Raw genomic sequence first — 14,690 nt, forward strand, 5'->3', positions numbered from 1 at the left:
CGTGGATAGACCTGGTCGGCACAGCGCATGTCTGCGCCTTGCCGATCAGTTTGCCCACGACAGGTGCCAATCTCTTGGCTAGCACCTTGGCCAAGATCTTCAACTCTGTGTTGAGCAGAGTGATGGGCCTAAAGTTCCCTATAATGTCCCCCTTGTTTGGGTCCTTTCTTAGCAAAGCCACCACTCCCCGACAAACAAAAGCAGGAATTCTCCCGTTTTGTTGCCAGTTGCAGTAGACGTTTGCCAAGACGCCCGCAAACAAGTCTGGCATTGACGTATAAAGCTCGTAAGGCAGACCATCCAAACCCGGCGATCTACCTCTCGTGCAGCCTTTCATCGCTTCCCGTACTTCCCAGGCAGATATCGGTCCTTCGCAGCACTCGGCCTCGCTGGTCGAGAGTTGCGGCAGGCCGTCTAGGTACACATCGAAATCTGTTCCGTCGTCCGTCCTACCGTTTGTCCCGAACAATTGAGCAAAGTGTCGCTGAAAGGCCGAACACATCTGCTTCGGTCCCGAAATCTCGCAGTCGTTCTGGTCCACCAAAGACCGAATGGTCGCTCTGTTGCCACGCTTCGCCTCAACCACGCGGGCCCATCGAGCGGCCTTAGTCCCCTCCCCGCTTACCGAAAGTGCTTTAGCTCTGACAACGCAGCCTTCATGCTTGGCATCAAAGTGTTGGTCGAGGGCCAACTTCGCTGCTAACACGTCGGTTGCGATGCCTGTCCCAAGAGCCTCGTCTAGTTTGTTAACTAAATCCCGCTCTGTTTTCTTACGTTCTACAGCTAGAGCCTTGCTAAACCTAATTGATTCTGCTCTAATTGCCCGCTTCAGGGCGAACCACCAGTTGTTGTTGATGATTGCTCCGGTTAAAGCCCTCTTAACTAATAAACTAATCCGGTCTCTGTAAGCTTTGCACGCCGTTGTCGACGTGTTTAGCTTCCAGTAACCGGGGCCTTGTCTATGGAGCCTATCTAAGTCGACCGTACAGATCACGAATTTGTGGTCCGTGTAGCCGACTATGTTGAATTGTGGACACCCTATGCTATCCTTATCCGCTGGCCTACAGAAAAATCTATCTAAGTACGATCTAGACGACCCGATGCGATTAGTCCAAGTCCACATTAGCACATTCGGGTTGTCTAGTCGATACCTGTCGGACAGCTGAAAGCGTTTGAGCAGGTTGGCGAGGCTCTTGCATCCCCCTTTCCTATTAGATGCTCCCGCACCCACCCTATCGATACGTTCGTCTAGGACAGCGTTCCAGTCCCCAACTAGCACTAAAGTGCGAGAAGTACCTAGGAAAACCTCCAGACGTTTGAAATAATCCGACTGCCCTGCTCCTGTCGGAGCGTAGGCAGCCAGCAGTCTGAAAGCAGCGCCATCACTACTATCGACGTCCAGGACCACCAACTTACCTTCCGGATCCAGGAAGACTGCCCTTATTTTCAAGTCTAGGCCTTTCCGAAATAGCACCGCAGTACCTCCACCGCCCGCTCCCGGCCGACACGGAGATAGGAAAATCTCGTACCCGCCAAAAAGGGCTGCGAGTTCCTGCGGGTTGGAGAGCCTGGTTTCGCTAATGGCTGCTACATCTACACTGTAAGACCTCAGGTCGTTCAACAGGTGACCTTGTTTCCAAGGCGACCCGAGGCCTCTCACATTTATGCTTCCGATTCTGAGAATTACCATGTTTTTTTTTTAAAGGAAAGTATTAGAGGAGAAAAGGCTCTACTTACTGTTTTCTGGTGGGGTGGCTCCCCTATGTTTTCGTGTGGGTGTCTCCACTAAATTTTGATAAAGGCTCTGGGAGAAGCTTCTCCCTAGCGACCCAACATCATTCGGAAACTTTTCTTTTATTTTATTATAGTTTTCTTGGGTTATTTTTAGTGTGAGTATGTGTGCTGGTGGTGCGTTGTGTAGGGGTATAATGAAATTTGTGGTGTTTGCATTTGTATTGTTTTTTAGAAAGTCTAATAAGTGTTCATTTTTTGTGTTGATGGCTGTTACGTTTGTGGTGTGTGTGAGTGCTGGTGTTTGCGGTGGCGAAGGTGTTGCTATTTGTTGTGAGTGTGTGTTGTTGTTGCCGATGATGTTGGGAAGCTCACCTTTTTCGCGCCTCCCCTCTTTGTCAATTGTTTCTTTTGTCTTTCTTTTTCGTTTTTTTGTTGGTGGTACAGTTTGCCACTTCCCTTTTTCACTATCAGTGTTCGCACAATCCGAGCTGATCTGATCTGAAAAGGGAATGTTTGTCGGATCTGGTGAAGATTCTTTTACAATTTCTGTTGTTGCTGGTTCTGTTATCTTTTTTGGTGTGGAGGTTCTTGGTGTTGGTGTTGGTGTTGGTTTGGTGATGGATGGAGATGGTGGTGTCGCTTTTCGTGGTGCTGGTGGTGATGGTGTTGGTGATGATGGTGTTGGTGGTGATGGTGTTGGTGGTGATGGTGTTGGTGGTGTGGAGGCTTTTGGTTGTTGTTGTTGTTGCTGCAATTTTCTGTTTTTGTCTGCCTCCATTCTTTGCTTGTAGATGGGGCAGTCTCTTTTTAGGTGTTTTTCACTGCTGCAGAGGTAGCACTTTGGTCTGCGCCCCTCTACTGCAATGTGTATTCTACTGCCATCCGGCAGGTTTATGGCGTCGGGTATGGTATTTATGCTATCTTGTTCAATCTGAACAAGGAGATGCATTTCCATGCCCAACCAGTTTTTTTCTTTTACTCTGTTCACCTTTAGGATAGTGGCAGTCTCTTCAATGTCGAAGAGCATAGCTGCCACTAGCCAGGAGATGTTCAGTTCTGGTGGCACATGATTTATTTTTATTTCTGTCACACGTCGACCAAGGTATGTCGGCACGAGTAATAATTCTTCCGCCTTTAACGGTGTTGTAGAGTGCCGGATGGCATCCTCTTCCGTTGGGAAGCGCACTTCCACTGTTCCAAAGCGCTTCCCTTTGGTTACGAAGCTTTTTTGGCCCCATATCGGCTTTAGAGCTAACTCCAATCTCTGTGGAGTAGCATTCTCCATCTTTTGGTATTTTGTATTGAATACCTTGTATACTATTGTTTTTCTTTTTGTTGCTTGTATTAATGCTTGTGGAGTGTTAAGGAAGACATTATTGCCATCCCTTTTTAACAATTCCTTGGCATTCTTTATTTCTGCCATTGTGACTTGGATTTCTTCTGAGCTCTGCTTAGCTGCGGAGGCGAAACCGTTACAATGGCTACTGGTTGTGGTCTTGGTACTGTTGCTCGTGTTGTTTACTTTGTTTTCTTTGTTCTTTTTTTCCTCCTCCCTCTCCGGTGTAGAAGCAATGGTGGAGGTGAGGGCTGGGAAGTCAGCAGCAGAGAGTCTGTTAAACAGACCTGAATCAGGAACACTGTCCACTATGGCGTCAGCTGGGCGAGGTGGAATGTGACTTGACCTGTCATTCTTTTTGTCGGGGAGTGATGCAGAGAGAAGAGAACAGCTGGCTGCTCTTTTCACTGGCATTTTGCCTTTTATGGCATTAACTGGGCGGGGTGAAAAAAGACTTGACCCGTCATTCTTTTTGTCGGGGAGTGATGCAGAGAGAAGAGAACAGCTTGTTATTTTTTTTTCCGACATTTTTCAGATATGATACGTGTGAAATGTGAAAATGGAAGTTTTTCAAACGAAGAATTCACCCCTAAATGGGGGAAATCTCGCCTAACCGACTAGCTCCGCAAGAACCTAGTCGGCTTGGCTACAACAATATATAAAATTTAAAACAGATTTCAAAAGATTTCCGGGTAAAAACGGCAACAACTTACAGAGCTTCGGGAGACACGTCCATCCGCTTAATAATAATAATAATAATAATAATAATAATTCTTTCTATTATAGGCACAAGGCCTGAAGTTTTAGGGGAGGGGCTAGTCGATTACACCGACTCCAGTGGTCAACTGGAACTTATTTAATCGACCCTGAAAGGATGAAAGAGAAAGTCGACCTCGGCGAAATTTGAATTGAGAACGTAAAGACGAACGAAATGTCGCTGAGCTTTTCGTTCGGCGTGCTACCTTCCTACTACTACTACTACTACTACTACTACTACTCATTGCAGCGATCCAACCTCTGAAGACGGGGCTGAAGCCAGTTGTCTTAAAGACAATCCCCAGGTATCGATGGTCGACCTGATCGTATGCTTTCGATTGACCTAAATTGATCAGCGCCCCATCGAAACCAGGTTTACACCCTACCCTTTCTATGATGTATCGCATGAGGTGGAGGTTGTCGTGTATGGACCTGGTCGGGATTGCGCAGGTTTGCGCCCACCCCAACCAAATCCTCGACGAGAAGCACCAACCTCTTCACTAACACCTTGGCCAAAATTTTAACCTTTGTGTTGAGCAGAATTATGGGCCTGAAGTAATCTAATGTGTCCCTCTTGTTTTCGTCTTTCCTTATCAGCGTCACTACACCCCCGCTGACAGAACCGGGTGACTTGCGCCTCATGCATTCTGAATTTCGGCTGAAGCTATCTATCTGCCTTTCACAGCGCTCAGCATCGGCCTTCAAAAGGCGCGGCAAGCCGTTGAGATAGGGACTCACGAACAACTGAGCAAAGTGCAGGGGAAAAGCCTCACACAACTGCCTGGAATCGTTCAGCTCATGTCCGTCTCCGTTCGCCAAAGACCAAATTGTGGTTTTCCTACCACGCTGCGCCTCCGCCACGCTGGCCTATCGAACGTCTTTGGTCCCCTCGTTTCTCAGATCACGCACCTTAGCTCTGACAATGCAACCTTCATCTTTCGCATTGGAGAAATGGTTTAATGCCGTTCTCACTACTAGCACATTGGTTGTAATGCCACTATAAATAACCTCCTCTAACTTAGCTACTAGCCTCTCCTCCTTTTTTTTCTAATGCTACTTCTTTGGTAAATCCTATCGATGTTACGTTAATCTCACTTTTGAGAGCGACTCACCACTTGTTGTTGATGACTCCCCACATGTCAACTTTTGCTTTACTAAATTGTTGACCCGGTCTCTGTAAGCCTTACGTGCCGGAAACGACATGTTCAGCTTCGACCTCTTCGACCTTTTATCAGTTGAGGGCAGAAGGCTCGCAAATGGGTTGTTTCTCCTCAAAGGAAACAATGCGGCTGTCTTCCCTCAGTCATTATGTGTATTACCGTCCCGTTTTGGACACAGATGTGGTCCGGGAATGTTTCTATGTTTTCTGGCCTGATCTGGTAAAGTATCTCCAGGGTAACCCCTGACCAGTCCTCTCTCTCTCTCGGGACGGTATCTAACCCTTGCTCGATTACGCATCCCAGTAGCCACCACATATCTTGGGAATGCGGACACGTGCTTTTCTTTTTCCCATGTGAGAGGAGTACATAATGACCTTGCTGGTTTTGCAAGGGGTCATTAAGTGCTTTATAGCGAGGGCTTCTGATTTAAAATGCACCGAAATGAGGCCGTATTGTCTGCCCCTCGCTATGTAGTCGATGTCGTCCCTGATACATCTCAGCACAGCTTCTTTATCTGCTTGTGTTATTAAAGCCGCATTCTTCGTTTCTGCTGAGATGCATCTGAAAAGCACCGTACTTTTCTCCACTGTTTCAATGGTCTCTGATGGGATAGTTAGGTTGGCCCAGGTTTGCTCGTGTTTGATGAGTTTCCAGGCTTCGACCAACATTTCATTTTTGTTTTTGAGGTCTAGGTTAAATCGTGGTCTCATTTTGGCTGCTGCCGCCTCGAAAGTGTTCTTGTTGTTGTTGGTAATATTGATATCGTTGTTGCTGTTGTTGTTGCTGTTGTTGTTGCTGTGACTGCCACTGCTGCTACTTCTGCTGTTGCTGTCATTGTTTTGGTCAATATTGTTGGTGTTGCTGACACCTTTGCTATCGTTGTTCTATTTAGAGCCATCGCTGCTACTGCTGCCGATGCTGTCGCTCGTATTATTGATGTAGCTACCACTACCATCTCCACTGCTACCACAGCAGCAATAGTATACACATGCATAAACTAAGAATATGCAAAAGAAACTAATGAATTATAGTAACTAATGAATTTATATACAATTATAAATATTTAGCGGTGAAAAAAGTATTCATGCAGAATACATTTATGAGTTTCTATGCCACAAAATACTGTTAAAAATTTTTTTTTTTTATAGAACTTTCTCGTTTGTTCCAATAATCTTATCAGTGGTCATTTTTAAGTGTCAAAACGCTAGCCTCTTCATTCGACACTGAGACAACATAAAGTAGTGTCGTAATAATGGCGAAAAGTAAAGAACTCACAAATTCAGTGAAAAACTTAATTATTGAACAGTGGAAAGCAGGTAAAAGTTATAGGAAAATATCAGAGACCCTTTGTATTCCATTTTCTACCATATCTTCATTTATTCAACGATATAAAAAATCGGGAATTCTTGAAAACAGAATAAGATCCGGTGCACTATGCAAGATCTCCCCTAGATCTTTAAGAAAAATGAAGTGAAGTATCGAAAAAAAACGCAATGGTCACCAGAAAGGAGTTGCAAGAAGATTTATTAGCTTCAGGGACTAGTGTTACGCTATGAACAATCAGCAATGAACTTCATAGGAATGAACTGAAGTCATGCTCTCCTAAAAAAACTCCACTGTTGACTAAAAGGCATGGAGATGCCCGTTTAAAATTTGTTCATGAACATAAATATAAATCTGATACATTCTGGGAAAATGTTCTTTGGACAGACGAGTCGAAAATTGAATTGTTTGGACGAAATTCGCGTAGCGATGTTTGGAGGAAAGATGGTACCACCTATTCGCCGAAAAACATAATTCCTACTGTAAAGTTTGGAGGTGGCGACATCATTGTGTAGGGGTGTTTCTCTGCAAATGGCACTGGCAATTTACATGTGAAAGATGGTAGAATGAATGCAGAGATGTACCAAAATATTTTGAACAATAATTTATAGGACTCTGTAGAAAAGCTCCAGCTTTGTGAAGGGTGGGTTTTACAACAGGATAACGACCCTAAGCACACGGCGAAGTCTACCAAAAATGGATTGTCAATCACAATATAAGATTATTAGAATGACCAAGCCAGTCACCTGACTTGAACCCCAATGAAAATTTGTGGCGTTATTTGAAAATTAAAACTCATTCAAGAGCCGCAATGTGCATTCCAGATTTGATGAAAATTTGTCAAGAAGAATGGGAAAAAATTCCTAAAGAAATATGCGAGTTATTGATTAAGAGCTACAAGAAGATATGGGTTGAAGTGGAACTGAATAATGGTTGTTCCACGAAGTATTAAGTCAGAATTATCAGTTATTTATGTTCTGTACGAATACTTTTTTCACCCCTAAATATTTTTATTTGTATATAAATTCATTAGTTACTATAATTTATTAGTTTCTTTTGCATATTCTTAGTTTATGTATGTGTATGCAAATATAGTATTGGTATATCCCATTTATGTTCATAAATGAAGAATTTTGACACGAATATTTATTCTCCACCACTGTAGATATGTATCGTCTACAGAATTCGTATTTTTTCCGTCCAAATGATTTTGAAGACAGCGGAATAAATGATAACCATTATCTGGTGAATGTGGTGGGTTGGGCATTGTTTCTCATTCAAACTGCTCCAGCCTTTGGAATGTCCTCCTCGCTGTATGCGACCGTGCATTATCCTGATGGAAGAACACTTTCCGTCTTGAAACGAAAGATGGTCGTTTTTCTTCTAGCGTTGAGTTAAGCCGCTCAAGCTGCTCGGAGTAGATCTCCTCTGTCATCGTCTGGTTGGAGTTTAAAAATTCCAATCGGACTAAACCCTTCATATCCCACAAACAGTTAACAACACGTTACGTGTGTGAAGACCTTCTTTAGCCTGGGGTGCCGGTGTTTCTCCTTTTCCTACCCACTGTCTTCGGCGCTTGACATTTTTACAGAGAACCCCTTTCTCGTCGCCAGTTACACTTCGATCCAAAAAAGGTTCATTCGTGAGACGTGTCGGCAAAGAAGAGCACACAGTCAATCACTTTGTGCGATTAGACTCGGAAAGTTTGTGAGGAACCCAATGACCCAATTTGCTGAGTTTTCCGCTGACATACAGATGTCGATGAACGGTTAAATGACAAAATCCAAGCTTCTCCGTTAGTTCCTTAACAGTTACAATGGGATTTTATACCACCAGAGTTTGCAGGATGTCCTCTTCGAGCTTTACAGATCTTCCAGGATGAGACTCGTCTTCTAGGTTGTAGTTTCCGGATCAGAATTTCTTGAACTACCGCTGATACTGGCTTACGATTAGTGTCCGATCCCCATATACTGTATTTAATATTCCTCGCATTTTCCGTTGCGTTGAACTCATAAAGCAAAATATGCCGAATATGCTCCTTCGTAAATTCTATTAGAGCTTTTGAAAAAAATAACTTAAAATCGAACTGCACTCATCAAAACTTGCACTAAGAATAAAAACAAGGTAAAATCACTACCTGCTTTTATAGCAAGTTGATACAGATAGTTCATTCCTTCCCTCACCTATTTTTAGTTCATGCAATTGAAAATACCGCATTTTTTATGGGATCACCCAATATATATATATATATATATATATATATATATATATATATATATATATATATATATAATAGTTATCACCAAGCCAACATGGCAGTCCCAAAATTAGGACGAAAGCTGCCGTGAATTAGCTCCAAGAAGCCATCGCCTCTAGCTAGCTATGTGACACACGAAACCTGTGTCCTTTATAACCTTCGAACAGGGGAGGTCAGCAGCTCCCCCTTGCTGGTTTGGCATCTGCAGACTAGTTTCAGGGTGTTGCCCCTTGTCAATGCAGAGCAGCCAAAGGGTATTAACAATCTGTATCGGCACGCTAACATAGCAGGTTTATATATATATATATATATATATATATATATATATATAGAGAGAGAGAGAGAGAGAGAGAGAGAGAGATAATTATAATTCATCACTGATAAAATTTGAGAACTTATCCAGATTTAAAGATCTGGAAATATAGACTAACAGAATATTAAAAATAAAAACGAACATTTACAAACCTTTTATCAATATAGGCCGCGGGAAAGATTCAAAATCATGCTTAATCGAAATCCTAGAAAGTTCATAGAACATACAAAGTTATAGTTCTGCTAGATACTGCACACACGCACACACGCATAAACACACGCACGCACACACACACACACACACGCACTGACACACACACCCACACCCACCCGCACACACACACACACACACGCATACACACACACACGCACACACACACACACACACACGCACACACATCTTTAGTCACGCATCTTCACAAAAAGTAGTACTCCATCAGTTACGACGACGATACGTGGCTTAATAGTTAAGGAATTCGGCTCACGATCGTAACGTCGTGAGTTCAATTCCTGGCGACGCGTTCTGTCTTTGAGTAAGACTCATTATTTCACGTTGCTCCAGTCCACTCAGCTGGCAAAAATTAGTAGTATCTGTATTTCAAAAGGCCAGTCTTGTCACACTCTGTGTCATGCTGAATCTCCCTGAGAACTACGTTAAGAGTACACGTGTTTGTGGAGTGCCTAACCACTTGCTCGTTAATTTCACGAGCAAGTTGTTTCGTTGATCGTATCAGCTGGGACCTTCGTCGTCGTAATCGACGGAGTGCTCCTATATATTAGGTACACGGCACAAAGAATTAAAACTATACATAGCATATAGAAACCAACTTTACTGTGAACTGCACACATTATGTAGAATGCCTCAACTCATCTACATTTACACAACATACAGAAAAATTAGCACCAGTAGGAAATGCATAGATCCAGAGTACACAGTCCGAGGAATGAAAATATATACAGCTTACTTATATATCCGGTCGGTTTGTCTGTATTTCCCGATCATTCTGAGCGCTGAAGTTCCAAAGGACGGTAATTTCACCGATCTGGACAACCACTCTTAACACGAATTCTCTCGACTTCAGTACACTTCGCTACAGCGAAGGAATTGCAAATATATAGAGTGGATACTAAATGAATTGGGAAAATTGAGAAAAATCTGGACAGATATAGGTTATTTCTTTTCTAGCCAGGTTCGCATCAGTTTCTTCAAATGATTAAGGCAAGTGTAGAGATGGAGGTGCTACCTTCTGCATGTTAATCGAAAGTTTGATGAGAATGGAAAAAGTGGTGTGGATGAATGGGCCTGCTCTGAGTAAGCTTTTCTCAGTAGAAGGAAAAAAACTGGAAGAGGGCACTTCTGATGCCTTAGAAACAACAGGGACTTTTGTGTAGTTTTCTTCTAGGTGGACTGCAATATATTTATTGATTTATTTAAAATTTTATTTTCATATGTTATATTCTCATTCTTCTTCCCTCCCTTGATCGCTGTACAACCCATCTTGTTTTGTGTTGTATTTTGTTTTAATGGTCTCAATGTCTTGACACCTTGTGGACAATAAAATCCTCAACTCCATCAGCATCATCACTATCATTTGTTTCATTTAGGAATTTACTGAGCGGAAGCAATGCTAAACAGAATAACAAAGGAGAGTCTCCTTGAAAGATTCCACCATTAATATTGATTGAGTTTCTTCTTGTAGTAACCGTGTTGAGAATTAATATAATTTTTCAGAGCTTCATATCACGATAAAAAATTCCTAATCATTAGTGTGAAATTTTGAATGTCACTTGGTATTCTTCTATCCAGCTGTGAGAAAGACAAGCAGGGCTTTTTTGTAGTCAATCGGGTGCCACTGAAAAATGACATGCTTCTCAAAGGCTGGAATCAATAGAGCCACTCCATTGAGATAATTATCAATTATCCTTTTGCTACACAATCCTGACAACTGATCAAGACCTCTCCATCCACTTTTTCGGACCAAAACAACCTATTGGTGTCACTGTTGGGATGAAATGCTCCGTGCACTGCCAATAGTTTCTATGTCTTCGTATCCATACCGAAGTAATGCTATTGCCCATGTATCAACTGCTTGAATTTTATCCCATCCAGTCAATTTTGAGCGCAACACCAATCTTAATCTTTGCTGTTCTTTCATTTCATTCTCCCTGATTTCATTGAACTCTAGTATGTCAAGGTACTTATAACCCTCATTTTCAAATTGTTTCCTCACTTTTCTATTTAGTAATTCTATCCCTGCCAGAGACTTACCTTGCCTCTTTTCATATTCATTATACCACACTTCTTCAGTCCGAATTCCATCTTAATATCAGCGCTAAAACAGTGGACCGTGTTCACTAAGGTCCCCACTTGTACTTCTTCCTTGTCATACAACTTCAAATCATCCATGAAAACGAGGTGGTTGATTTTTTTTAGTTATTCCATTTAACTGACATCCCAAGTTCCCTTTCCTCAGAAAAAGGTCAGAGGGATCATTCAAAATACAAAAAAGTAATCGAAATAGGCTATCTCCTTGGAAAATCCATCTTCTGACGCCCAGAATGTCCAAGCTATGCTCGTACGATGTCAACACAGTTTTCCAACCAACCATAGAAAACATGTTACATTCATTGCAATTCCAAACACTCAATAGTCCGTGATGTGGAATCATATCGTAAGCTTTGCGGTAGTCAGTCCAGGCCATTCCCAAATTTGTCTTCTTTTGCTTACAATGATGCATTATCATTTTGTCTATCAATAATTGGTCTCTGGTCCCTCTGTATCTCCTCCTACAACCTTTTCATTCCATTGGTAATATGTCATTATCATCAAGAAATTTGTACATTTCTTCTACAATTCCACCTTACAGGTGGGGTCCGGTTCAGTCTGGCCATGCAGCTAGACAAAAGTTGGTACGAGGGTGACTACTCTCATTCAGAAATGGGTGGAGAGGAAGCTATCACTGAAAAGTCGAGCAGAGGTGGCTAACGCGTGCATCGCATCCGACATCTACTACCGCTGGACCGTCATGCCAGGTCTCCGTCTGATTGTATTGGAGAGTATACTCTTTTGCTTCTTGTGAAAGGGACATCTTCCGATGGTCAGACAGTCCATCTACTGTTAACATCCGCTGTGTGGTGGACTGGCATGACATGGCTGATGATGCGCAAACATGCCTTAAGGTTTTTGTTATATAATAACACGGCAAACAATATTTCCAGAATGTTCAACTCTAATATGTATCCCACATCAATACAACAATAACAGTAAATACGTACTGGATTGTAATACTGGAATAAGCAGATGTGCTTCAAGAGGACACAGTTTGGATATTCCCCATCAATAAGTACACATATATTCATAGATGTGTACTCATATACTTATATATTTATATATATAAGTACAATATATATGTATATTAATGAATAAATATAAGATACGTGAAGTACAGGACATCACCAACGAGTGAAAATTACGTAGACTCACGAGTGATAAGTGCAGGACAAATTACCAAAATTCAATTATATATATTATGTATGTAAGTATATATATAGATATATACATACATATATATATATATATATATATATATATATATATATATATATATATATATATATATATATATATATATATATATATATATATATATATATATATACAGGCACCCGCGCACACACACAGAGACACATATATAGATAGAGATACATACACATATGCACATAGATAAACACAGAGAAAGAATGTGTATGTGAGTGAGAAAGAAAGAAAGAAAGAAAGAAAGAAATCAGTGAAGTATATATATATATATATATATATATATATATAAAATTCAACAAAAAAGTATTCCATCTGGTGAAAGATAAATATTATTTATTTAAAGGTCATAATACATGTATCAAAGCGCTACGAATAATTTTATAATGTTGAGAAAACTCAAAAATTGAATAATAGAGAGAACGCGAAATAACTGCTTATTAATTCAATTTTTTTTTTAGTTCGTTACATGTAGTTTGCACTTGAAGAATATGTTTGAGTTTTCTCAACATATGAAATTATTCGTAGTGTTTAAATACATGAAATTATGACCTTTAAATAAATAATACACACACACACACACAGACACATATACACACAACGTAGAGAAAGTAAGACACTGCTATTCCTCATTAATTTCTTCCCAAAGAGACTGGTACTGGTCTGCGCTGACAAGTCTGATATTATTTAGTAAAATCACAAAAAGAGTTCAGAAAACATGTTGTAGTGAGTGGAAAATGCAACTTCGAAGTCAAGTACATATGAATATGAAAAATAAGCTAAGTGAAATAATACAGAGTGACTCGTCGTAAGCATTTGAACAACAACGACGAGTGAAGATGTGTTAAATACTATACAAAATAAATTCTTGATTTATTAAAGTTATCTCCGCTTCCAGAGATTGTAGAACGATTTCTGAGATGAATTCCAATTGAGAAAGGGACCTCAGATATCTTCAAACTTGCCATACCAATACCAGTAAAGGAAAGATAGTTTGATTTGATTTTCTGGGGAGGCGATGACAATGTAAACACGTGTTTCTGTTTCAGTTGCATAGTTATTTTCCTACCTTGTCTCCATTAGGCGAAATACATGAACACGTACAAAAATATTAGAACAAATTTATGGCTAAAATCAATAATTAAGGTGTCTCCAAAATTGAGATGACATTAAAGAAAGACCAACCTGATTGTCTGGAGACAACTGTACAGCTATGACAAAAGTCAAAGTTGAATGGTTTAGTCAAGTGAAAATGAATTGACCCAGCGACGGACTAGCGTCATGTTTAAGAGGACGTGGGTTCGTGATGACCTATGATCTCTGACCTCTGACCTACATAATTAGTTCAGATGTGGGGGTCAAAGAACAACAGCTATTAATATTTCTACTGCGTAAGTTAAGCGAAAGATATCTAGCAAATATCATAGTCTTATCATTATCGTGAAAAATATATTTCCAACCCTCTTGCCAATAACTTGCCAATGCCTTGCCAATAAGTTGCCACTAGTTTGATAATATCTCGCCATCGTCCTGCCGATATTTTCCAAATGTCTAGATAATATCTATTTATGGTTAACATGTACACTTGCCAAGACACAGACAGAACAGTTTCAATATCCATTTATCTATATAGATCGAAAAATCTGCTTTAGAATAGCTCAAGTTTCAATATACGTAACCGTTTTGCAACACGCTAACCGTATCTAAACTGTGGCAAAATAAATTTAATTCTATTATAGTTAGAAGTTTAAACAGTGGAATTCAGCCGCAGTTTGTAAACTTAGCGGAAAGAGAAATTCTTTAGCTTTTTCTTATAACAAGATTTATGGCAATATAAACGTTATTATTATTTCTCATATGTCATTTCTACCTTCTGATGTTTTATTGATATACACGTAATGTTAATTTATGGAGAATGGGGGACATGATTTATTCGTGTATAGGCGCAGGCGTGGCTGTATGTTAAGAAGCCTGTTTCCCAACCGTAAGTTTCTGGGTTCAGTCCCACTGTGTGACACCTTGGGAAGTGTGTTCTACTATAGCCTCTGGACGACCAAAGCCTCGTGAGTGGATCTGATAGACGGAAACTGAAAGAAGCCCGTCATTTATATATATATATATATATATATATATAAATGACGGATTTATATATATATGTGTGTGTGTGTGTGTGTATGTATGTATATACATATATGTATGCATATATGTGTGTGTGTCTGTCTGTCTGTCCCTCCCCCACCATCGCTTGACAACCGAGATTGGTGTGATTACGTCCCT

The 14,690-nt window shown here is 40.8% G+C and overlaps 1 protein-coding gene across 1 annotated transcript; it reads right to left on the reverse strand.

Moving 5' to 3' along the window:
- Window positions 1-1,729: 1,729 nt before the first annotated feature.
- On the reverse strand, window positions 1,730-3,798 carry LOC149132229 (uncharacterized). Its single transcript, XM_089365239.1, has one exon. The coding sequence runs from the start codon at window positions 3,596-3,598 to the stop codon at window positions 1,730-1,732; it is 1,869 nt and encodes a 622-aa protein (XP_089221365.1). The 5' UTR covers window positions 3,599-3,798.
- Between the last annotated feature and the right edge of the window lie 10,892 nt (window positions 3,799-14,690).

The sequence above is a fragment of the Octopus bimaculoides genome, chromosome Z (assembly GCF_046866305.1).
Source record: "Octopus bimaculoides isolate indiv1 chromosome Z, ASM4686630v1, whole genome shotgun sequence".
In the NCBI taxonomy this organism is placed as follows: domain Eukaryota; kingdom Metazoa; phylum Mollusca; class Cephalopoda; order Octopoda; family Octopodidae; genus Octopus; species Octopus bimaculoides.

What these genes read in the sequence shown, in the direction of transcription:
- LOC149132229 (XM_089365239.1), bottom strand. Translation starts at nt 3,598, where the DNA reads ATGTCGGAAAAAAAAATAACAAGCTGTTCTCTTCTCTCTGCATCACTC.